The 25,903-nt window shown below is 37.0% G+C and overlaps 1 protein-coding gene across 7 annotated transcripts in view; it reads left to right on the top strand.

Annotated features, from left to right (window-relative positions):
* Positions 1–14,558, top strand: part of ARHGAP29 (Rho GTPase activating protein 29) — a 77,639-nt gene extending 63,081 nt beyond the window's left edge. For all 7 annotated transcript variants that reach the window (XM_053214475.1, XM_053214474.1, XM_053214473.1 and 4 more), the window contains 8 exons: positions 2,169–2,267; positions 3,515–3,654; positions 3,935–4,123; positions 4,393–4,530; positions 8,337–8,569; positions 9,786–10,116; positions 10,243–10,351; positions 12,597–14,558. In XM_053214475.1, the coding sequence (XP_053070450.1) occupies positions 2,169–2,267; positions 3,515–3,654; positions 3,935–4,123; positions 4,393–4,530; positions 8,337–8,569; positions 9,786–10,116; positions 10,243–10,351; positions 12,597–13,480 (2,123 nt within the window). In that variant the 3' untranslated portion in view covers positions 13,481–14,558. The remainder of the gene's footprint in view (positions 1–2,168; positions 2,268–3,514; positions 3,655–3,934; positions 4,124–4,392; positions 4,531–8,336; positions 8,570–9,785; positions 10,117–10,242; positions 10,352–12,596) is intronic.
* The last annotated feature ends 11,345 nt before the right edge of the window (positions 14,559–25,903 follow it).

Raw genomic sequence — 25,903 nt, 5'->3', positions numbered from 1 at the left:
CTTTTGGGGGGATATATTTTAACTACACTATTTTTATAAGGAACTGTGTCCTAGAGGAGTGTGTATATATACACACACAGTTTAAAGAAAAATAAACAGATCCTCATGTGTTCACCACCCAGCCTATAAGAAATAAAATATTATCAGTATATGAGAAGGGCCCTGTGGACACCTCCTTGAAAACCTTGTCCTGTTGCCCACCAGAATAAGCCATCATCCTGAATTTTGTTAATAATTCTGTAGCTATTTTAAATGTGTTAGTGCCTGTATCTACTTGAGCTTTTCCCTCTTTGGAATGTTATACAGATGGAATTATATACTATTTTTTGTGTGTGACTTCTTTCATCTTTTTTTTTAAGATTCTTGTTGATGTAAATAGCTGTATTTATTTCATACCATATCTTCTATAGTATACTATTCTGTGAACATAACTGTATTTTTTAGATTGCTTTGTAGTTAATTGCTAAGAAGAACAATATAGTTAACACCACTTTTTGTGCCTATAGTTACTTAATTTTTATAAATGCACCTTAAAAGGTACTTTGATAAAGAGAATTCCATGCTCCTTAGAGAGGCAGGATAGATATTCTGAACTCTGCTTGAGTGGCTTTAACGAAGATAAGCCATAGGTAATACAGCTAACAGGAAAAGAAGGTGGCGTTTGAACCCATGAGATTTTTACTTCAAACCCATGAGATTCTTACTTTGGCATTCTTTCTCCTCCACTCTTTTACCAAAGACTGCTCTAGTCCTATTCTTCCTGGCCCTTCTCCTAGGATCCTTGGCACTGTGGGAGATATATTACAAGATTTAGCCTACCTCAAAAGTCCAAGATATTTTTTATAGTGTTCTACATATTACAGAAATTTTATTCATATAAATACATCTCTTGAGTTTAAATTTAGAAATAACTTCTATGCAGCATTGGGGTTTGTAGGCTTACTTTGTGTCTTCCTTTAAAACTAGCTCCATTCAGGCGGCACCCCGGAGATAAGAGCCTAAATACTTAACTAGATATTTCTAATTAGCTTTGTAAACACAAGATGGTTGTAGCTATCCCCAGAAATTAAGACCCAAACTAGGGCACACCCTAAATTATTTGGAATCCTATAAGATTTCATGTGATAAAGACAAAAATTTGTAAACTAGTCACAAGATAAATGGTAAAGACCTAGGGATGCCTGACCTGGGAATGAGGAAACCTGGGGACATGACAGCTGTCCTCACATATTGGAGTGTGAAGAGATTACAGGGACAGGGCTTGTCTGCTCCTTTAGGGAGAAGTGTGACCAGAGGCTGGGTTTCATAAGCGGGCAGACTGCTGCTCAAAAATGTAAGGAAACCATTTTACAGTTGGAATCGTTCTGAATAGAACATGTGACCCCATGATTTCTCAGTCGGTAAGAACACATTCAAAACAAAAACTAGATGACCACGTATCTCTTAAACATATTTTGAAAGGAATCTTTTGGAGGGAAAGATGTTGGTTTAAGTCCTCTCTCAGCCCTAAGATCGTTAAGGCCTTGAGGTGAGTGAAATCTTCCACTTAGATATCGCCCTCTTTATAATATCAGCAGGGAGCAGATAAACCTCGTTACCTAGTCCAGCTGCTCTGATACCTGCACAGTGTCCTTTGCTGACGTGGCTTGTGTCCTGTGTTCTTACCTCCCTGCCAGGGATCTTTATTCCTGCTTCCCATTCTCCCATCTTCCTGGGCAACATTAATGTGATCTTACTGTTGTGTTGCTGTAATCATAGATGTTTGTATGTTTTAGACAGCTTTAGGTTACACTGTATACATTTCTTTGTAACTCAATTCAACGAGTATTTAGTGACAATTTACCATTGTGCCAGTATTCCTTGCCCTTGTAAAGCATACAGTGTCTAACACTTACTATCAGAAGTTGGCAGTAAGGTCTTACTGGAATGTATGATTCCTCAATTTTAAATTTATTTGGAAAAGTCAGGTTTGGTTGAATTTTCTGTTGTTCCTAGTAATAAATATCATAATTCCCTATATCCAAAGTCTGCGAATGGAAGCAGCTTTTTCTATTTCTGTTTGTTCTCTTGAGCAGAATAGTATGATTGTGTTATTCCAAAAATATTGTCATTACCCATTTCTTAAATTCTACATTGGTCAGGTGATTGTATTCACAATTTTCTTTTAGGAGACTTTCATCGAAAACTTCCACGAACTCCATCCAGTGGAACCATGTCTTCTGCCGATGATTTAGATGAGAGAGAGCCACCTTCCCCTTCAGAAGCTGGTATTGCTTTAATGTGAATCAAGTATCCACTAAACCCTTTGAGTCAGCAGCACTGCATGATATTAGGAAAATAGTATAAAGAATTACTTTGCTGTGTGTTAAGAGACATTATAATGACTTAAATATATCCCCCAAAATTATGTAAAGTATGGGTTAATAATGTACTAGTGAAATGTTACAAATAAAAATAAAAGAATAAGCAACAAAACTAACTCTAAAATGTATTTGATGCCAAAATAGGCTAGTTATTTTGATCTTTTAAAAAACAAATACAGTGACTGAACTGTTAAAAGGTTGCAATGCATGAGAAACTCAGAAAAAGTCTCTTTAAAAGAAATAGTGGAAGAAGCTAGGCAGAAAAAGTAAATACATTCTTGAGGACAAGGAAAGTTATAGAGGTTGACAGATACAAAAGATATCAGTTACCTTAATGACTTGAATTAGACTCATATAAATAAGTTTTGCACATTTGAAAACTTGATATACCTTTTTGGGCATCATTAACTAAAATAATATGGAACATCTGACCTCTGGTAGGGTATTGATACAGAACTAGCTAGTATTATCTGTAATTTTATAATGAATTAAGAATAAGTAGCTTGGGGTGCCTGGGTGGCTCATTCGGTTAAGCGTCCGACTTCAGCTCAGGTCATGATCTCGCAGTCCATGAGTTCGAGCCCTGCGTTGGGTTCTGTGCTGACAGCTCAGAGCCTGGAGCCTGCTTTGAATTCTGTGTCTCCCTCTCTCTCTGCCCCTCCCCTGCTCATGCTCTGTCTCTCTCTGTCTCAAAAATAAATAAAAACATTAAAAAAAGAAAAGAAGAGTAGCTTTATCTTCAATGCAAATAATACTGACAAACTGGTTTCATACAGCTAGTTTTCTTTCTTTCAAGCTTTTATAGGGGCATTTTCTAAGAATGTAATGCCACCTCCATAACACCCTTCCAGGTGCTATAAAGAGTATATTAATAACAGTGTAGATTTACTGATTCTGAAAACATTATGCCATGCTATATTAGAAGTATCTTACTGGTTTGGTCATGATTTTTACCCATTGCTCAAATATTTAATAAATGTTTACCTTGAAGAGATCTATAAATTGAATGTTTATTTTGATGTTACAGACTCAAATTAACAGCTTTTTGTAATGCATGAATTATTACAAGGTCTAAAGATTTTTTAAAACTTAGTATCATGTGTTTTTTATGCCATTTTATAATTCTTATACTAATTTATCTCTGTTTCAAGGACCCAACTCCCTTGGAACATTTAAGAAAACATTGATGTCAAAGGCAGCTCTCACTCACAAGTTTCGAAAATTAAGGTCCCCCACAAAATGTAGGGATTGTGAAGGCATTGTAGTATTCCAAGGTGTTGAATGTGAAGAGGTAAGACATTTCTGGAATTACATTAGCTCCTTTATGCTCTTTTCTCTATACTTTTTTGTTGCTAATTTTATTGATTGAGATCTCTTGCAGGTATATTTTTAAGAAATTAAACTATAGTGTACTTTCTGTAATTTTATATTTCATTCAGATATTGAGTGTATTTCAAACACCAGTACCTTTTAAACTCGTTTTTGTTATGTTACCACTCTACCTAGTTTGCTCTGTTGTTCACAGCTTTAAAGTGAGTGAACCATGTTTTTTAACTGTTATTTTCTTGTAGTGTCTCCTTGTTTGTCACCGAAAGTGTTTGGAAAATTTAGTCATCATTTGTGGTCATCAGAAACTTCCAGGGAAAATACACTTATTTGGAGCAGAATTCACACAAGTTGCAAAAAAGGAATCAGATGGCATCCCATTTATACTCAAAATATGTGCTTCAGAGATTGAACACAGAGCCTTGTGTCTACAGGTACATTGTAACTCTTAAAATTAAGTTTAAAAACACAAATCCCTATGTGATTTGTTCTAATGGTGAGACTTTAAAGGAAAACAGTGCTGTCAATTTTTAATAAGGAACTGAATTTGTTCAGATTTATTTGGAAAATACCTCACTTGGCCCTAGTTTTTTTCCTTAATTATTAAGAAAAATTGAAATAGACACATCAGATACATTTATATGTCTTCATTTAACCATTGATACTAAAGGAGAATTTTGCCCAATTTTTCCATTTTCTTAAGGGAATTTATCGTGTATGTGGAAACAAAATAAAAACTGAAAAACTGTGTCAAGCCTTGGAAAATGGAATGCACTTGGTAGACATTTCAGAATTTAGTTCACATGACATCTGTGACGTCTTGAAATTATACCTTCGACAGGTAACGTTTTCATCCTTGAAAAGTACCATTAAACAGAGAAAAAATATGACTTGTGTTTTGCTGATAACATTTACTACACATATATTTTCATTGACATAGACTATATTGATGTGTCTCTAATTGTACAGATCAAAGAGCATATAAAATACATATATAGTTTAAAGACCAATAATAATCAAAACATTCATTTCCCATCACCTCACTTAAGGAAATAGAACATCACCCTGTAGAAGGCTCCTGTGTGCCCTTCTCCAGTTGTGGTGCTCAACTCGGCCCCTGGGCTCTTTTCTAACCTTGTTAATACCTCCTTCTCTTTTCTTAATAGTTTTAATACCTGTTGTATGTTCCTACACAGTGTGTCGTTAATGTGTCATTGAGGACTGAGAGGTAATGAGTTTAGGTAACTGAGAGGAAAGCATAAATCTAGCTATGTAAGCAAAGGCCATAGTCCAACTTTACCTTCATTGATATTCTCACATAGCTAATGTGGGAGGCCAGTGGGCAAGATCATGAGTGCATCCTGGGAACATGAAGTTCAGTGTATCTGGGGCATCTGCAGGGCTTTCAAATAAGCTGAGTACTGGAGATTTAGCAGGAATATGGTCAGGGGTGGGCTGCTCTGTATTTTTTCTTTTTATGCTCACTGTTGAATCTGGGGCTTTTAGGAGTAGATCCAAAGAAAACACTCCTGTGGGGTAAAGTAATAATTGGCCTTAGTGGCTTCAGGCAGCAGTTCATGGAGCAGTTGTAGAAACAATCAGCACATTGTTATGATGAGCCAAATACAAAAAAGATACGGGTCAAGTATGGCTGCATTCTGTCCTTGGGTGAAAATGAAGAGAGAGTCACAGAGAACAGAGCACTGATGGTCTTGGCCATGTCCATCTCTGGAGTTCTGTTCTGTATCTAGATCCTTTTTAATTATTGTGAATATCTGTCATCCTAGGATCTCCCTTCACCTTCTCCCCTCTGAGGGGGACACCTGTCTTCTGTGTCTTGTCTTCCTATTCATGGTTTATGTTCCTGTTTTGGTCATGCCATCCTTGAGCAAGGTGGAATAAGAGTAGATTCTTGAAATCTTATTTATCTGTAAATGTCTTTATTCTGCTTTCTTAAATGGGATGAAAGAGTATGGATAGTATGGAAGGTTATAGTATCTTATTCTAGAAATTCTTTTCCTTCACAATTTTGAAGACTTTTTTTTTTTTTTGACATTTTTTATTCTCCTTGAAGCCTGAAATCTTTCTCATTTCTGATTTTTTGTATGAAGGCTGTTGTTTTCTCTTTGAAAGCTTGTCAAATCTTCTTTTCTCCCCATTGTTTTAAAATTTCACAACCTTGATGCCTTGATGCATGTGTCTTCTCCTCTGTCCTTCCAGGAACCCCACAAGCTCTGTCCTCCTTGGCCTTTTGTTCTTGGGACTAATTTTGTTGCTCATTTCCTCCTCTCTGTTTTCTCTGTATTTTCTTTCTGGAACTTAAATGTGTATACCTGACACCTTATACTGGTTCTCTAGTTCCCTCATCTTCTCTCTGTTTTGTTTTTGTTTTAACACTTTCTAAAAAGATTTCCTCAGTTTTATTTTCCACATCTACTTTGATCTATTTCATTTCTGAGATCATGGTTTAATTTCCAAGAACTTGGCTGTCTGTTCCTTTTACAGCATCCTTTTTTAATGAATGTAATATTTTATTTATCTGAGATATTCACAGCTTTTTTCTAAAAAGGATTCTTTGCTTAGCCTTCAGCACTATTCAGTAGGAATATGTGAGCCCTGTATATAATAGTAAAATTTCTAGGAGCCACATAAAAAGGTGAAGTTAATTTTCATACTTAACATACTGAAATATCATCTGAACATCTAATCAGTATTTTTAAATTATTAGAAGGAAAGGTTACTGAGTCTTTGAATTCTGGTGTGTATTTTTCATATAGAGTACATGTCGTTTAACCACATTTCCAGTGCTCAGTAGCCCTGTGTGGCTAGTGATTGCAATATTGCCAGTTCTAGACCTTCATTTGGTTTTTTTGAAACTTATTTTGATTCTGTCTTCTGTGGTTGTCTACTTGAAATGGAAGAATTGGAAATTGAAGTCTCTTTGAAAATTTTTGAATACGTGAAGGCTTTAAAGATTCTGAGCTTTAGTGTCATCTAGAAGGGCTATTTGGGAAACACCTGATGTCTGTATCTCTAGGTCTGTGCTCTCAGGCTGGCTTCATACCCCAGAGAAGGGTCTTTCCCTGCCTATAGGTGTGGTGCCAGAATTCTGTGAGCCAATTTGGGTAAGAAGACCCCATGGTCTCTGCCTCAGCATGCATACAATCACTAAATCCCTATTTTTAGAAGTTGACCACCTGTTGTTTGTGCTTGACTTTGCCCATCCAGAAGCCCTCTCTTCTACACTGCCCAGAGAAAAAAAATTCTCACACTTCTGGGGAAGAGGTTGGTCAGAAGCATGTTGCTGAGACAAGGATCTGGATATCTAATACTTCTTAAATAGTTCACCGTTCTCCAGGATCAGAGTACCTAGTGCTGACAGTTCCTGAGTCTCCTATAAATTGTGTTGTTTCTCATTTCACCTTTCTCAGGACTGCTGTCATTACTTATTTATCTGCTCTTCAGTGGTGAAATGTTGCTTTTATCTACATTCCTTTTCTGCTAGTCTTGTGGGCTTAACTGTGTTTTAGTGGGGTTGCAGAGGGAAAGAAACTAGGTACAAATGTTGGATCCGTCATGTTAGCCCACAAAACTATTTATATTTCTTTTTACAGGATGTTCACATTTGCAGAATTCAGCTGAGAAATGGAGACAGAGTACCTCTGAATGACTTTTAATCTCACAATGAATCATCCTTTATCTCTCCTAGCCAGTCAGGGAGAGGAAATAAACGGAGTCCAGTACTATTCCGTCTCAGGAATACTGTGGGACCAACACTTTAGTGTGGGGAAACTATTCAATTCTTACAGTATTAGAAAGCAGTCTTCATTTTACTTATATATGGGAAATTTGAAACCTCAAGAGGCTAAGTGACCTCCTTTAGATCCCAGAGTAGTAGGGGTAAAAATTAATGTCAAGGCTTCTCCTCCAGCAGGGGAGATCGGAGAGGTGGGTGCCAACCTCACCACAGATAGTGTAGGACACCAGCTAGCCAGAGATATGCTGTTTCCATTGCTGAGCAGTGTAAATGTTGGAATCAGTTATGCCGGTAGGGAGATCATGCCCCTTGATAGTTTGAGAGAGGAACTTTTCTTCAACCCACTTAGGGCAATTCAAGTTGTGCTTAAAAATTAGATAAAATGTTGACAGTGTCTTTCTTGTAAGCCATATTGTCTTATGCTGGTCTTCAGTCTGGCCAAAGTAAAACACAAGGACCCTGTATTATTTTGTTCTCTGTCTACCCCATACCAATAAAATTCAGAATATAAACTTTTTCTAGTTAATGTTATTAATATGACTTTTAATATGGTTTTAATAAAATAGCTCTAGATCTTGCTTGGGGCAGTCATGAATGTAATTGGTATAGGGTACAGCAGAGTTTTAAATTCCCATCATGCAGCTTTAGGTTTTAAAAAAAGTTTTACTGATTATCAATTAACTCATATTTAATATAGGTATAATTTTTGGCAATGTCAGATTCACCTTATAGATCGCATCGGTAACAAACGTGTACATTTATAATGAGGATTAACCTTAAATCTTGTGAATCGTAATGGACATGCTAAATCACTCAGTAGCTAGTCAGTAAATTATTAACGGGGGAAAAATGGACAGATTGATATTCCTAATGTAATCTTATTTCTTTAGCTCCCAGAACCATTCATTTTATTCAGATTGTACAAAGAATTTATAGACCTTGCAAAAGAGATCCAACATGTAAATGAAGAACAGGAGTCAAAAAAGGATAACTCCGAGGACAAAAAATGGCCGAGTATGTGTATAGAAATAAACCGAATTCTTATAAAAAGCAAGGACCTCCTAAGACAACTGCCAGTGTCAAATTTTAACAGTCTTCATTACCTCATAGTTCATCTTAAGCGGTAAGAATTTTGTATAAGACAAGCATTCATTAGTGGGTGGAAATCAGTGTTTTTGTTTTGCTTTTTTTGGTTTTTTAAAAATTGTAGCAAAATACACATAAATTGACCGTCTTAACCACTTTTAAGTGTATGGTTCAGTAGTATTAAGTGCATTCATATTGTTGTGATGTTTTTAAAAGGAACATTTTCTTTCTAATATGTGTTAGGGAAAGGGAGACATTGAATATATGTTCTTACAGCTAACATCCTTCCTTCAGTTGCCTCCTATGTGCCAGGCTCTTGCTGGGAAAATAAGGATGAGAATGTAAGGTTTCTGTCACCTGTTGTGCTTGTCAGCCTCGGGGCAGACCTGCAGACAAGTGCAGTTGCAGCACGGTTCTTGTTCTAAGGGAGCCGTGCACAGCATGCAAAGGAACATGGGGGATTGGAAGGTCGTGAATCAGAGAAGGTAGCCCTTAGCCAGATGTGAAGAACTGGGTGGTGGTTTGGTGACGAAGAATCTGAAAAGGCATTCCGGGTAGGAGGTAACAGACACAGAGACACGAGATAAGTTTGCATTTGGGAAGTATGGGTAATTCAGTTAGGCTAGGACAAAGCAAGCAGTAGCTTGAAGTGAGTTAGGTAGAGGCCTGATAAAGTCATACATACCTGCCAGATGAGTTGACTGTCTTCCTTCTGTACCTACTGAAGAATTTTGATCCAGGAATTTAACATGTTCGGATTTGCTCGTTAGGTCTTTCTGGCAGCCATATGGAGAATGAGTTGGAGGGGGTCCTCTACTGCAGTTCAGAACTTCTTGGGTAGTCTAGAAGTGAAAGGTGTGGAGAGTTTGAAACAAGGCAGTAGAGCAGAGAGATCTTTAGGAGGCAGAATCAGAAGACTAGCTGTGGCAGTGAGAGAGAAATCGACAATGTTTAACTTTCCAGCATAAACACCTGGAGGATGTGGTATATACTAAGATGGGAGCAGCTCTTAGGGTTTTTTTGCCTCTGCTTTTCTGCTGGTAAAACTTTAGTAGTTCTGTCTACTTAATTAAATTTGATCCAATACTGTGAAACCCAATTTTCTGTGTGGTCAATATCTAATCAAATAAATATATCCTTTTTCTAGACTTGTACCACCCATTTTTCCTCCACCCTTCCCAACCCATAGTAAACTACCATCAAGGAAATCTAATAGGTGAATCTTATACAATTTTCTGTGTTCTATTTCACAGAGTCGTGGATCATGCAGAAGAAAACAAAATGAACTCCAAAAATTTGGGGGTGATATTTGGCCCAAGTCTCATTAGGCCAAGGCCCACAACAGCACCTGTCACCATCTCCTCTCTTGCTGAATACTCAAATCAAGCACGGTTGGTAGAGTTCCTCATTACTTACTCACAGAAGATCTTCGATGGGTCCCTGCAGCCACAAGATGTAGTTGTGTGTAGTATAGGTGGTGTTGCATCTCATGTTGATCAAGGCTGTCTTCCAAAGCCTCTATTGTCACCAGAAGAAAGAGACCCAGAACATTCTACGAAGTCACTGTTTTTCTCTTCAAAGGAAGTGAGTTTTGACCTTTATGGAATTGTGTTGGAAATTTGTAATGTTTGTATTAGTAAGTTAAAAAATCTTTGAATTGTTTTAAGGTGTGTTTTACTTCTTACATTTAAAATTCTTCTCCATCAACAGGATATGCATACTGTGGGTAGTGAAACCAAAAGTTTTGAGCCAGCTACATCATTTGAGGAATCAGAACGAAAGCAAAACGCATTAGAAAAATGTGATGCATGTCTCACCGGTGAGTGGCCATGTAAAATACATGTCTGCTGACTTAAAACTGTGCCAGTTAAATGTCTAAAAGCCAAAATGAGTGAAGTCAAAAGAAATCAGAGAAAGAAATTTCATTAGTAAATGGATCTTTACTGGCCATTAAAAAGTTGCTCTATACTATACCTTACATTTGAATGAATGTCATTCTTTTTTTTTTTTTTTTTTTTTCAACATTTTTTATTTATTTTTGGGACAGAGAGAGACAGAGCATGAATGGGGGAGGGGCAGAGAGAGAGAGGGAGACACAGAATCGGAAACAGACTCCAGGCTCCGAGCCATCAGCCCAGAGCCTGACGCGGGGCTCGAACTCACGGACCGCGAGATCGTGACCTGGCTGAAGTCGGACGCTTAACCGACTGCGCCACCCAGGCGCCCCGAATGTCATTCTTTACAATAAGACATCTTGGAATTCATAGTCGTTTTTGTTCCCTTTCCAAAAAGTTCTTTTTCATTTTTGCCTTCAAGTAAAGTCAAGGCAGAAATGTGTTGAACAGTATGAATTATCATACAATCTGTTAGTATATAGAGTATTGTATTGACCTAACTGCTCATACCAAGTCAACTAGAATCCTAAAATTAAAAATAGACTCTTAAAACTCCTAAAACTTTTTTCAAGTGCTTTTTACCTGTCACCTTTCATGTATTAAGCATAAATATGTGTATATCTTTTTTTATTTACTTGACTACAGTCAATTTATTCACTGTATGATAAGTTTAGTTGCAGGGGTTAGCTGTCAAGCTGGTGAAAGGCTTCCATTTGTTACTATAATTCAATGTATCACCAGAGCTAACTTCCAGTTTTTAAAAATGTAGTGATACACATTAAATTTGATGTGTAATCCTGTATCAATGATCATAGTCTGACAGGATCTAAAAGGTAAGGAAGGTAACATTCATTAAGTATTTGCCTGCTCTGTGCTAAGCACTGTGATTATTGTTCGATTCCGTATATCTGAGTTGATCTTCATAACAATTCTGTGCTGTAAGGTAGGTAGTACCAGCCTAGCCTAATAGTCTGAGGGTGGTTAAATAAAGTCAAAGGTCATGCCCCCAATAAATTGTTGAGTCAGTATTTGAACTTATATCTGTGCTTATTTCACTCTTGTGATCTAGGGCTCCCAATTAGGAACAGCAGTTTTCATAAATGTCCTTTTTTTGAAAGCATATTACATATCAGAAAATTGTGAACACTTTTCATGATTACATCATTTAGGCCACACATCATCATAGATACAATTATGATTTTTTTTTCTTGGTAGATGAAGACAGGGACAGTGACATTGCCTTGCCCAGTGCAAAAGCAGTAGAGCTGAGCTAAACCCAGCACGTGGGCCTCAGAGTATGCACTCTTACCCATTACACGATAAGTTTGTCCCTCGGAACTTAAGGAACATATTTTAGTTGGTGCCCATAGCCCGACCACAACCGCTCAGTTCCCTTAGAGTGGTCCTTAAATGTGGGGAAGGACCTGGGAAAGAAACACGAGACAGCATTGCCCTGGAAGCCCAGGGGAGACAGGTCAGTGGTGTCAGGTAAGGAGGAAGGTCAGCTGAGATGAAGACTGACCAGTGATTCTGATGGCCTCCTGTCTGCAAAGCTCTGCCTAAGAGATGTGGGGGGAGGGCCCGGCAACGGGAAAGCACTGCCTGCTGTGCTCAGGGCAGCTGAAGTTCAAAGCCAGAATGGTGCCGAGGCACAGACTTGTTTGATGTTTTCCAGCAGTAAAGAGGAGCCATGAGCAGAGGGCTGGAATTTTCCAGGAATGGGAATTTTTCGGGGGAGACACTGCAAAAAAGGACAAGGTTTGAAGGAGCGGAGCATTCTAGTTTGAGAAAACGTGGGCCACGGGTCCAGACTGTAGGAGAGAGAAGAAAGTAAGCCTGGGGGTAAACAGTAAATGGGGAGAATGGTGTTGTCTTTACCAAAAACAGAACAATTCAACCTTAATGGGACAGGACGAATGTTATACTGCATTTATTAGTTGATCAGAGAAGAAGGGGCATCTAAGGCATCTAATAGGATATGTTCTCACTGTGGGTTGAATGTAACTGAAAATAGCAGATTGAGCTCTGCATAGATAATTGAGAATAACTTGGAAAAATACATAAGACTTTTGCTGTTTTGATTGGCTCTTCATCTATAAATCATTCAGACTCTCTTGTTAACCACATGCCATGAAATTTGATTTTTAAATAAATCTTTTCCTTTTTTAGACAACAAAGTGGGTTTGCTTATAGACCTAGAGCTTGAATCAGCATCACAGAAGATGGACGATGTTTGTAAAACCTCCAAGCCACTTAATCTGAAATCAGATAGGGAAGCAAACAGTGTTGAAAGGCATGCTCCAAGGACCAAGATGAGACCTGTAAGTTTGCCTGTAGATAGACTACTTCTTCTGGCAAGCCCTCCAAATGAGAGAAATGGCAGAAATATGGGGACTGTAAATTCCGACAAGTTTTGCAAGAATCCTACCTTTGAAGGAGTTAGTAAGAAAGATACTCCTTCTGTTGGTTGTTCCAAATTGGATGGCTCTGAGCAGTCAACTCTACAAAGCCCTTGGGAGCAACAATGGGAACAAAATGGCCTAACTGTAAAGACTGCAGTGACTGTGCCCAGTGCACTCCAGGACAGAGGACTGACAACGAGCCCCAGGATCACTGGGGGCCACCCAGTCAGTGCCACCCAGCCCAGTAAGCCATACTCAGAACCAGTGAGGCCAGCGAGACAGGTGTCTGGGAGACGGTCCTCTGATTCCTGTCCTCCTGCTCCTGTCCGAGCGCCCAGAACACTGCAGCCGCAGCATTGGACAACGTTTTATAAACCACGTGCTCCCATGGGTGGTGTGAAAGGGGATGAGGAGAAAGCACCCTCCCCAGCACCGCCTCCCAGCACAACTCCCACCCCCCAGGGGCACACGCTAAGAACAGTGCCAGACTCTGAAAACGCTCCAGCTGCCCCCCCACAGCCCACCAGGAAGCCTAAAGAGAGCCCTGAGGAGCGGGACTTGCCTGATGTGCCGCCAGCGTGTCAGAGACCAAGGCTAAAACGAATGCAACAATTCGAAGACCTTGAAGATGAAATCCCACAGTTTGTGTAGGGTTGTCAGAGTTCAGCTTTTCTCTTTTTGTTGTTTTGTTTTGTGGTATTATGTTTTGTGAAAGAAACTTTTGACAGGGCCCCTTTTGTATAGTATGCCAAATCGGATTTTGCTATTTGTCGTCGTATTACATTATACTGTGTTGGTTATGTTGAATGGTAGATTGTTTTGATAGGGCCCCATCTGTGCCTCACTGGAATTATATGTATTTTTAAAGTTGTGAATAAATAGGTGGACTCATGTTTTTTAAAGTTCAGTTGATTTTTCCCATAAAATGGTTCATTTAAATGCATCCCTAATATATGATATAGTTCTCAACTAACAGGTGCAATTGGGGAAAATCAGCTTTATTTTTTGAAGTGAAACTACGTTGCTTATTTATAAAAGAAATATTTCTGAATGCAAGTGCCTGAAAGATCTTTGTTTGGTAGGATTGTTTTGTTCACACAATTTTATAGTGTGTCTTCGACCATTTGTATGGTATATATGTAACCTTTTATTTTTCAGTTGGCAGTTCACTTTTTAATATTTACATAATGGCCAAAAGGCTTGCAAATCTCTATTTAATTGCATTTTGGTTAATTGTCAGATTTTCCATGTGGTAGTCAATTGAATTGTACAAAAAGTGCACTTAAGCTTGTTTCTAAATTACATAGTTCAGCTATGCCTTATTTGGCTTTAGATGGTTTTAATACATTTAATATTTTTGTTACCTCTTGGCTTTGTTCTGCATAAACTTTTGTTGTTCAACAGTTCTGAACCTTTTGGTATTTTATATAATGGTCCAAAAATGTTTTAAAATTCAATGCATTTCCTCTTCATATTGTCTGTTTTTTTTTTTTTTTTTTTAAACCACTCCTTTGGTATGAAATGTTTTCGCTTTTAAGTAATTGTACGTACTTTTTCTACCAGGACTTTTAACCATTGACGATGTATGTTTCATCCAAATCATGCAGAGATTTATTTAAGTTGATTCTAAGAGTATAGTTCGATAAGGATCATTGTTTGGAACTTGAGAGAAGGTGTAGATGATTGGACAGATGTATTTCATTTATCAAATTCTCAGTTTTTAGAACTAGTACAGTCCTGTTATTTTCTGGGTTTCATTATTTTGCCTAAAATAGGGTATAAAAGGGACTAAAAAAGTAAAATACCCTCTCTTCCTATGTGTGAATTATATTTGTAGAAAATGCTTTTATATGACCCTGTTATAGCTGATAAAAAATATGTGTGTGTGTGTGTGTGTATACATGGCTTCTCATGTATAAATTAAGTTCTCATGGCTTCTCTGAAATTGTTGCCTCTTAGGGCATGAGACTTTAAGATTTATTAACTGTTGGCTTAATGGTCAACACTTGGGCTCATACATCCCTTACTATATAACATGGAATGCATTTATGGGACATTGCTGTTATAGCTCTATATGACATTAGAGACTAGGGAGAAATGAGTAACTCACTCCTTTGTTCTGGAGCCTTGTTGTTAGTCTTTATTGTACAGAATATAAAAGAATCGTATTGCTTCAAAAACCTAAAAAGTAAATAAGAGCCAACATTTATTGAGCCCTCTCTTTGTGCCATGAACTCTGCTAAATCCCTACATAAATGATTTCAGGTTCACTGCAACCTATAATATGTAGGTAAGTACTTTACTATTCCTGTCTTACAGATAAGGAAACTGAGGCTTAGTTATGATGTGCTCTAGGTTCCACTGGTATCACAGTTGGAGTCAAGTCTCAAACTGGTTATCAGACTCTTGGTGGTTACTACTCTTACTGTGTTATTACTAAGTATTATCAGGTAGTATTTAACAATATAAAATGCACCTCAAAAATTTTTTCATTGTGGTAAAATATGTGTAACATAAAATTAGCCATTTTAACCATTTTTAGGTATACAATAACATTAACTACATTCATATTATTCTGCAACCGTTACCACTATCCCATCTCCAGAACGTTCTCATCATCCCATAATGAAACTTAGAAAATATACCTTTAAGTTCCTTCAGTTTTCTTTTAATGTATTGAGACAACAGAGTCAAAACATATGTCATAGAATCAACTGGCGTCTCTGTTTCCCCTTACTGTTAAAGCTCACATGTGAGAGTTCCACTTGGGCCTTTCTGTCTTTAGGGCCCTCTGGCGTCTCATCCAACTTAAACCGTCAGTCTATGGGTGCTTCTAGTTTCCTGAGACATTAAGCAAGTATCTCCCAGAAGATGTTGCTGTTTCTAGAGTACTCACTGTGCCCTACTCTACTCAGTAACATGGCAGCAATTCCTCATAGGAAATTGTTTTATGACACATGGAAAGAATGTGAGTCAAGGGAAAGAGCAATAGTGGGGAGTCCTTTTAGAGCTGCCACGCCACTAGAAAGGTTTGTGGAAAGCATCTCATTCAAGTTTGCAAGAAGTCATTTGTGAAGGGTTGATCCAGACTTTCTTAGATAGGCTTATTTTACATAGTGAGAAGTTAATTCGCATCTATGAATATTTAAAGTCACTTTTAGTGCACTTCAGGCAATGTATTTCTTTTGATGTAGAGATGAAGAAGAGATGATCCCTGTGAAGGACTTGTCCAGAGATCTCAGAAGCAAATGAAATCACACCTCCCTTCCTTGAGTGATTAAAATTAATTTAAACATGATACTAAAGCGACACTACTTCCAGCTAACATTGTGTTGCTTACAGCATTTGTACAGCTATAAAAGTCTCTTTCAATGGCAACCATTGTATATTTTATGATAAGTTATCATCAATGTAATCTCTGGGTTTTTCTTTCCTAGGGGCAAGAAATTGTTTTGATGTGCTGATATGATTATATATGTAGATAATTCAGTAACATCTGGAGTTTAGCAAAGTTGCTACATTCATAATATGCAGATGTCCGTTATATTCCTACATATCAGTAACTAATAGGCAATAAAATTTTTTGGAAAGATCTCTTAAAATAAGTTTGAAATACCTAAGAATAAATCTAACAAAATATATACAAGATCTTCATGGAGACAATCTAAACTCCATCAAGAAGCATTTAAAGAGATCTTGGAAAAAATGGAGTGCTCTGTGATGTGCATGGAATGGAAGCCTCAAAATTGTAAAGGTGTTCATTTACCTATCACTTATCAATTCAAATGTAGGGTCATCCAATGTAATTTTGAAAGTAAGCTGCAGACATGATTCCCCATCCCGCCTAAATACTTTAACGATATTTTCTTGAAACAAGAACACTCCTATTGGACCATAGTATGACAATCAAAATCAGGAAATTAACATTGATGTAGGATATCCAATCCATAGACCACATTCAAATGTGCTGATTGTCCCAATGTTCTTTGCTCCAGCATCCCTAGGCAAGATCAAATGGTGCATTTCGTTGTCCTGTCTTACTACCTCCTTTGACCGGGAACAGTTTTTCAGTCTTTTCTTTCATGACCTTGATTTTTTGAAGAGTATAAGCCAGGTACTTTGTAGCATGTCCCTACATGGGTTTATCCAGTTTGGGTTTATCCAGTTTTTCCTCAGGATATACATTTTTGTCAAAAATGATATTCTTCTCATATCCTACCAGGAGATACACAATGTCAAATTGTCCCATTGCTGGTCATGTTAACTTCGATCACTTGGTTTAGGATAGTATCTATCAGTTTTGTCTATTTTAAAATTAATGAAAAGAACTTTGTGAGGAGAGTTTTTGAGACTGTGAAGGTCCTGTTTCCCATCAAATTGTCACCAGTTTGAGTCTATTAACACCTGTTGCCTGAATCAATTATTACTCTTCTGGTTGCCAAATGGTGAATTCATCATTGCTTATGCTTTGATTGATGTGAGGAAAAGCAGTCCCTTCTCCATTCATTTATTGTTTATTCATTTATATCAATGTGGACTTATGGATTCCTCCTTTATTCAGTAAATTCCTATATATGACTATCATTTATTTTGATACTGAACTTTTTCCAGATTTGGTCTATGGGAGCCTATTACACCTTCTATGTCCTTTTGATTTAAAAAAAAAATTTTTTTTTAATGTTTATTTATTTTTGAGAGAGGCTGAAGCATGAGCAGGGGAGGGGCAGAGTGACGGAGACAGAATCTGAAGCAGGCTCCAGGCTCTGAACTGTCAGCACAGAGCCCGACGCAAGGCTCAAACTCCTGAACCGTGAGATCATGGCCCAAGCCAAAGTAGGACGCTAAACCGACTTGAGCCACCCAGGCTCCCCTGTCCTTTTGATTTTTTTTAGCTCTTCCTTATTTTTTGGCACATGAAGGTATCCCAAGCTTATCTTGTACTTCTTCCTGAGGAACATTGGTTCCTTTAAATGGAAAATAGTATATGGAAACCAAGACCTGAGAAGTGCTCGTTGCTTTTGGAGAGTCATTGGTTTTAAGCCCTATTGGCAGACAGATCAAAGAAATACATGTGTGTACACACAGACATATGCTATATGTGTATCTATATATACATATATATTGAAAAACCTTGAGTTCACATTAGTACCTTCAATTCTAATTCAATAGTTTAGAGTTTAGTATTTCCCTTTCCATATTTGTAACTCCTTTCTCTCATAGTGAGGAATCTGGCTCCCATAAACCTAAATATATTATTTGCTTACTTTTTATGTACCAGCCTCCTGACAATGCTAGCTGCTGCATTGGGCCACCTAGCTCCAAATATGTCAAATATGTCAGCCACCACTGCACTGCCCTGACCAAACGACTCCCTAATAACACCAGTTGAAACCCTAGTCTCAACCACAAGGACCAGGCAAGCTGAGCCTTGACCCTAATGATGTCAATACTAACCATTCGATCCTCAGCCCTGGTCATCTGGCTGAATCTTCCACCCCAATCAGAAGGAAGGGAAAGGACAAATTCATGATCTTTTGATAATAAGCAAGTATTAAGTATTTGTTTACTAAATTCACTAGGACAAGTCTGCAAATGAAAGGTTATACATATATATCAGCAATGTTTAAACATACATTGGTATATTTGTGAAATTCATAGAATGTTTTAAATTATTTTAATATCCCTTTTGTTCCCACTCTAATACTTGCAAGTAAATTTTAAATATTAATACTTCCTGAATAACTAAGCCATATTACATTTGCTGTTTTTTAATGTCTTTACAACTAAAGTTTATTACCCTATATACATAAAATTAACATACTTTTCAGAAAATAGGGTGAAAAAGACTACTTTCCCATGTTTCTGAGTTACAAATGTGAATAGACCAATGAGCTTTTCATTGTCTAGAGAGTGATAATTGGTAAATGAATGTGGCCCTGAAATAAAATCAGGGCACAGACCAAGTATGGTAAGATCTTATTTACAATTGTAGGCACAAAGCCTGACACATGGTTGCTCTCCACTAAATTAGTTATCTGTATCTCATTTCATTTTACACCAGAAATTTGCTTTTTGAGATCTACTTCCAATGAATTAAAAACTTTCCTGCATCCAGCTATTTTCTTCAAAGTTGTGAGAGTTCATCTAGCCGGGTGCCAGTGAAATCAGTCCATGGTGGTGGTGTTCAGCACAGGAGAAAGCTGTGAACCTATGAATTTCCCGTCGACAAGTGCAGATACATATTTAACTCAGATTCACTGGGAGATTTAAATGACTTTTTGTTTTAACTTGAGTCACAAATGCAGAAGTGTATAATATATGTGTATCGTTTAAAGAATAAAATGAACTCTCAATATCCCCTTCAGAGAATGTTAGGGAGACACCAGAGCAGCCTCCCTGATCACATGACTGTCTCTTCCCCCTCCTCCGACACACACCCTCTCTGGTGTAACCTCTGTCTTGAATTCTATGTTCACCATTTCCTGGCTTTTAAAAAAATTTGCTACCTATATATTATTTAATTTGGACTGTTTTAACCTTTTACCAGAGCATTATTGAATCTTTTGTGGCTTCTTACATTCATATTTTTGAGATTAATCCATGTAAATGTTTGTAGCTGCAAGCATATTTTTCCTTTTTTTAACTACTGTAAAGTATCCCTGTGGTAAATTTACCAAGGCAAGAATTCTTAACTGCCTTTTTCAGATGAGCAAATAGACTTCAAAGAGATTAAATAACTTAACTTTATGTTATATAGCTAATAAGAAAGGGTGCTGAGACTTGGACCCAGGTGTCTTTATTATAAATGCTGTCATTTCTAAATTCATCTTCAATTTTTAAGCCAGAGGCTGTCATAAATAATATACTTTCAGGCTAAAGTTTTTCCTACTAGTTGCTAGGATACTAAAATTTAGGGTTATATTCCAACTCCAAGGTCATTTTTAGTGTACATGCGTATTAAAGTTTATTCATTTCTTAAAACCACTGCATCTAAAATTGGTGAAGTTTTTCTGGATTGCAGCAAATTTTGTAGGTTAAACTTTGCTAATAATGAGAGAAAAACAGAGCAGTGATGGAATAAACAAACAATTCTACCTCTCCACACTCAGTTCCAAAAGAATAGTTTGGAAAACAGTGCTGTAATGGAGAGCTATTAAGGAATTTAAGTATATAGAGAATAGTGTTTGCATGAGATCTCCTAGCTTCTGTTTATAATCAGGAAAAGAGTCAGCAATCCAGGTGAGAAATAGGTCCTAAATTAAGCCACTGACCTAATTTCCAGTTTATTTTTAGGAACATAATTGACAGGGATTAGTGACCCATTGTGAATGTGGAGTTAGTGAAGGTTGAGGGTGGAGTTGGCAGGGTAGAGAAAGTGATGCTTACCCTGGAAGCCAGGGACAGAGTAGTTCTTTTTACATGCTAGAAGTGAAAACAAAGGATTGAAGTTAAACATCTTAACTTGCTCCTTTAGGCAAAATGAGATCCCATGACTGGTAGTAAAACAGAGGCAGATTTTGTTTCAGTGCTCTCTAAGGAATCCATTTATGATTAGAACTGTTTATAAATAGAATGCATTATCTTGTGATTTGGTGAATTCCTCAAAACCGGAAAAGTATTCAAGGCAAACACTAACCTCCTATAAGGATTATTACTAGGGAGGAAGTTGGGCTAGATCTGTAAAGTCTTCAAGCTCTGATCATAATTTTATGACCTTGAATTTAAAGTGAAGGAGATGTTTCTAAAATCACTGCATTAAGCAATTTTAGTTTTTTCATTATGCCCCTCTTATTAATGTAGGCAAGGAAACATTATACCTCATTAGAGACATCATTAAAGACTTTTTAAAGTGCTGGGGGGCAAAAGTCAACCCAAAATTCTATGTAGAATAAAAATATTCTCTATAAATGTGAAATGTAGAAGTTTAAAAAAAAAAAGTTACTAGCAGGGCTGCATTAACTAAAGTCTGTAGAGAGGTCTTTAGGCAGAAGGAAAGTGATCCTAAGTAGAAATACAGAAATGGAAAGAAGATTTTTACAAAAAGTGAATGCGAGTGAATTTTGACTGTTACAAAACAATACTGGCAATGTGAAGTTTAAAAATTTTGTAGAGTTAGAATACATGGTAACAATAATATGGAAAAGGTGGAAAACATGGAAGAATAAAGTTCTGGTATCATCAAGGAAGTGGTAAATACAATAATTTGTATTAAATTTAACCCAAATGTGTATCATAACATCAAAAAGAGTAATCCAAAAGTAGACAAGACAGAAAAAAAAAAGTAAATGAAACAGTGGGTCAGATAGAAAACAAGTAGTTGGATAGTAGGTATAAAATCACCTAAATCAGTAATTACATTAAATGAAAATGGATCAAATACTTCAAGTAATAAGCTAATGTCAGATTGGGGAAGAAAACAAAGCCTACGTATGTATTTCTGATTTACAAGACACACATATTAAGTAAAGGTGCATAGAAAGTACAAGGATGGCAGAAAATCAACCATATAACAGCTAATGAAAAAACAGGTGTAGCTACAGTAATGTTAGATAAAACAGATTGAAGTCGGGAAGCATTACTGGAGAGGAAGAGGGATATTCTGAAATGGTAAGCCAGTTTACCAGGAAGATTTCACAATTGTAAATAACATTTCAGATTTATAAGGCAAAAAATAGACAACTAAAAAGAAAAATGGACAATCCACAATCATAAAGTATGTTACTTTAACATACCTCTAAACAAACAGACAAACAAGTAGGAAAAATAATAGATCTGAAGAACAGTTAACAAACTTGATGTGATTGATATATAGAAAATACTGCCAACAATGACAATGTTTTACTTAAAACCATATTTAAAATTTATCAAAACTGACAATAAGCAGGCCATAAAGGAAGCCCCAAAACATTTCAGAGGATCAAAATAATTGAAAATATGCTCTGACTTCAGGGAAATGATGCTCGAAATCAGTAACAAAAGATCACTAGAAAATTCTCAGGTGCCTGGAAATTAAACAGAACACACTTCTAAATAATCCATGGAACGAAGAAGAAATAACAGGCTTTAGAAAATATTTTAAGCTGAATGATAAAGAAGATGTGCCATATCAAAAGTTGTGGGCTACAGCTAACACAATGCTTGGAGAGAAATGTATAGCCTTAACTATATTTACTAGAAAAGTTGAAAGACTAAACTCATTTACACTTCATCTCAAGAAGCAAGAAGAGTAAAACAATGCAGAAAGAAGAAAACAAAAATCAGAAATCGGTGAAATAGAAAACGAAGCTAAGGGCACTTGGGTGGCTCAGTCAGTTAAGTGTCTAATTCTTGGCTTCAGTTCAGGTCATGATCTCACAGTTCCTGAGATGGAGCCCCACATTGGGCTCTGCACTGATTGAATGGAGACTGGGATTCTCTCTCTCCCTCTCTCTGCCCCTCCCCCATTCTCTGCCCCACCCCCCCCCCACTGTCCCTCAAAATAAATAAACTTTTTTTTAAAAAAGTTAAACAAAAACAAGCTAAAAGCTTGTTCTTTGAAAAGTTTAAGAGAACTGACATACCCCCATTAAGACATCAATAAAAAAAAAGAGAAAAAGTAACATCAGGAATGAAAAATACATTATCATTGGAGACTACACCAACAATGAAAAGATGTGATGATAAAATGAACATTTAACATCAAATTTAAAATGTGAATAAGGACAAATACCTCAAAAAATTAAACTGACAACACAAATGGAAAATCTAGAGAGTGTCTTCTGTTAGTGGAAGTTGAATCAGTTATTCAAAAGTCTTTCCACAAAGACAATATAAAGCCTTTTCAGTGAGCTCTTTCAAACATTTAAGGAAGAAATTACCTTAATTTTAAACAAATTCTTCCAATAAATAGAAAAATGGAATATTTCCCAACTAAGTCCATCCTAATCATGATACCAAAACATAACAAAGGCATCATGATGTATAATAAGGGAACCTGAAATAGATACAAAAGATAATATCTCACTACCAAGTGACATTAATTCTCAATGTATGCAAATGTGGCTTAACACTTGAGAAACCAATGTACTCTGCCACGTTAATTTTTATAAAGGGAGAAAAATAGTTATCTCAACTGATACAAATTGGAAAAAGGATTTGATGAAATTTAACAACCATTTATAAAAAATTCTTAGCAAACTATGAATAGAACTTCTGTAAACTGCTATACAGTCTACTAGCAGACATATCTGGTGGTAAAATACTGAAAGTTTTGCCCTTGAGAGCAGGAATGACACAAGGATTCCCATAATCACTTCTTCTATTCAACATTGTACTAAGGTTCTTGCCATATATAATAAGGCAAGAAAAGAAAATGAATGGCATAAAGACTAAAAAGGAAGAAATAAAATAGTCATTTGTTTGCAGATACTATGTACATAGAAAATCCAAATGAATTTACCGACTATTAGAATTAGTAGGTGAATTTAACAAACTTCTTACAAGTACAGTACTCAAAAGTCACTTATATTTATAAATCAATACCAGATAGAAAATGGACTTTATGAAGTGATATCATGTAAAATAACACTCAAAACATCCAAGAGCTAAGAAGTCTAAGGGGAGATGTGTAGAGATATTTATTTCTATACTGAAATACACAAACTATTTTTTATATGAAGAACCAAACAAATAGAAAGATATTCCATTTTTGTGGGTTGGAAGATTCAAAAATATGGAGATAGTAGTTCTCACCAAACTGGTGTAGACAGTCAACCCAGTCTTACTGGTTCTTGTTAATTTTTACAGATGTGCTTTAAGGTACGTTAACATAGGCGGTCTTATGATCCTCAGAGGCAGAATAGGTGTTCTGAACTTTCCTTTAGTGGCCTCAAAGAAGATAACTGCCCAGAGGTAATATGGCTAGCAAGAGAAGAAGGTAGAAGAACCCACAAGCTTCTTTTTTTGACCGTTTTCTTTCTCCTCCACTCTCCCACCAGACTGCTCCAGTCTTGTTCTTCCTGGCTGTGTTCCCTCCTCCTAGGACCCCAGGCTGCATAAGGTACAGTCTAGGATTTAACCTACCTCAAAGTCCACAGCTGAGTTTGTGTGTGCATGCACGCTATATATTACAGAAATGTTATTCATTTAAATAAATCCCTTGAATTTAAACTTAGAAAAACCTCTCCACGCAGCACTGGGGCTTATAGGCTGACTGTTAGCAACTACTTTGGGTCCCACTCTAAACCAAGTGCTATTTGAGGGACCCCCTGGAGATGTGGGCCCTAAACATTTAACTGAATATTTATAATTAGCTTTGTAGAAAACAAAGTGTTTCTAGCTATCACCAGAAATTAAGACCCATTCTAGAACAAGCCCTAAATTATTTAGGATCCTGTAAAGACTTCATGTAATAAAGACAAAAATCTCCTAACATGACAGAGTTGAGTGGGTTATGTTAGTTGCAAATTCTTTTGGTTAGCCATTGAATAAGTCTTTTCTTTCCTCACTACTTCCCTTTGTTTAAACTAAAGCTAATTTCAAAGGGAATTCTTTAAAGCCTATAATCTTATTTGGGCTAAGCTATTATCTGAAAACGTTCCTCGTAAAATAATGTTCCCAGAGCTGTTCAGGGTTTCCCCGATGTTAGCCAACTCCATTGAAATCACATAGAAGTCGTGACTGGCCAAATATTTGAGGTATGATATGTGATCATTAAATGTATAGTTTTAAAACATTTTAGACATAACACTTGTTGGTAGTGGGGATGGACCACTGGGGACGCACTGGCCTGGGAATGAGGAAACCCGGGGACATGACAGCTGTCCTCACATACTGGAGTGTGAAGAGATTACAGGGACACGGCTTGTCTGCTCCTTTAGGGAGAAGTGTGACCAGAGGCTGGGATTCATAGGTGGACAGACTGCTGCTCAAAAATGTCAGGAAGCCATTTTACAGTTAGAATAGTTCTAAATGGAACATGTGACCCCATGATTTCTCAGTCGGTGAGAACACATTCAAAACAAAGACTAGATGACCACATATCTCTTAAACATATTTCGAAAGGAATCTTTTGGAGGGGAAGATGTTGGTTTAAATCATCTCTCAGCCCTAAGATCGTTAAGGCCTTGAGGTGAGTGAAATCTTCCTCTTAGATATCGCCCTCTTTGTAATATCAGCAGGGAGCAGATAAACCTCGTTACCTAGTCCACACAGCATCCTTTGCTGACTGACATGGCTTGTGTCCTGTGCTCTCACCTCCCTGCCAGAGATCTTTATTCCTGTTTCCTGTTCTCCCATTCCTGGGCAACATGAATGTGATCTCACTGTTGCTGTATTCATAGATATTTGTTTATTTTATTTTTAGAATTGTATTTATTTATTTTTTAATGTTTATTTTTGAGAGAGAGACAGAGACAGAGTGAGAGTGGGAGAGGAACAGAGAGAGAGGAAGACACAGAATCTGAAGCAGGCTCCAGGCTCTGAGCTGATAGCATAGAGCCCCATGCAGGGCTCGAACTCACAGACCATGAGATCATGACCTGAGCTGAAGTCGGGAGCTCAACCAATTGAGCCACCCAGGCACCCCTAGAATTTTATAATATACATTAGATATTTCTGTAAAAGATATTCCATTTTTCAAAGGAGTTTCTCCTATTTCCCTGTTCTATTTTCCTTAGAGCAATAAGCAATAATTACTACTCTCGTAAGTAAGCTGCTCGGTTGTATTGGACAGTAATTATATCTTTATGTTTTAAGGCTTATCACCCCAACCCCCCTTTCCTTTCACTGCACAGTTTCACTGCACCATTTCATAGTAAAATTGTACTCTGCTCAAATTCAAAGAGCCTGAACAAAAGCTAGAGGCCCAAGGATTTGGGGGTACTGATTTAGGAGCAGGGTCTACTGGCACAAACCTTCTAATTATTCATAACTACAAAAATAGCAATGAAAGCTACTTTAATGAAAAAGGAACTCGGGAATGAGATCATTAAATATAACTAAACACATTTTAAATATAAATGTCATGTATTTCCTGATTAGTGTCAGGTACATATCTAAGCTATCTATCCCGAATTCTGGTCTCAGAGAAAAAGG

Source organism: Acinonyx jubatus, chromosome C1 (assembly GCF_027475565.1).
Source record: "Acinonyx jubatus isolate Ajub_Pintada_27869175 chromosome C1, VMU_Ajub_asm_v1.0, whole genome shotgun sequence".
In the NCBI taxonomy this organism is placed as follows: Eukaryota; Metazoa; Chordata; class Mammalia; order Carnivora; family Felidae; genus Acinonyx; species Acinonyx jubatus.
Note: the sequence above shows the minus strand (reverse complement) of the source record. Positions and strands in the feature narration are given on the sequence as shown.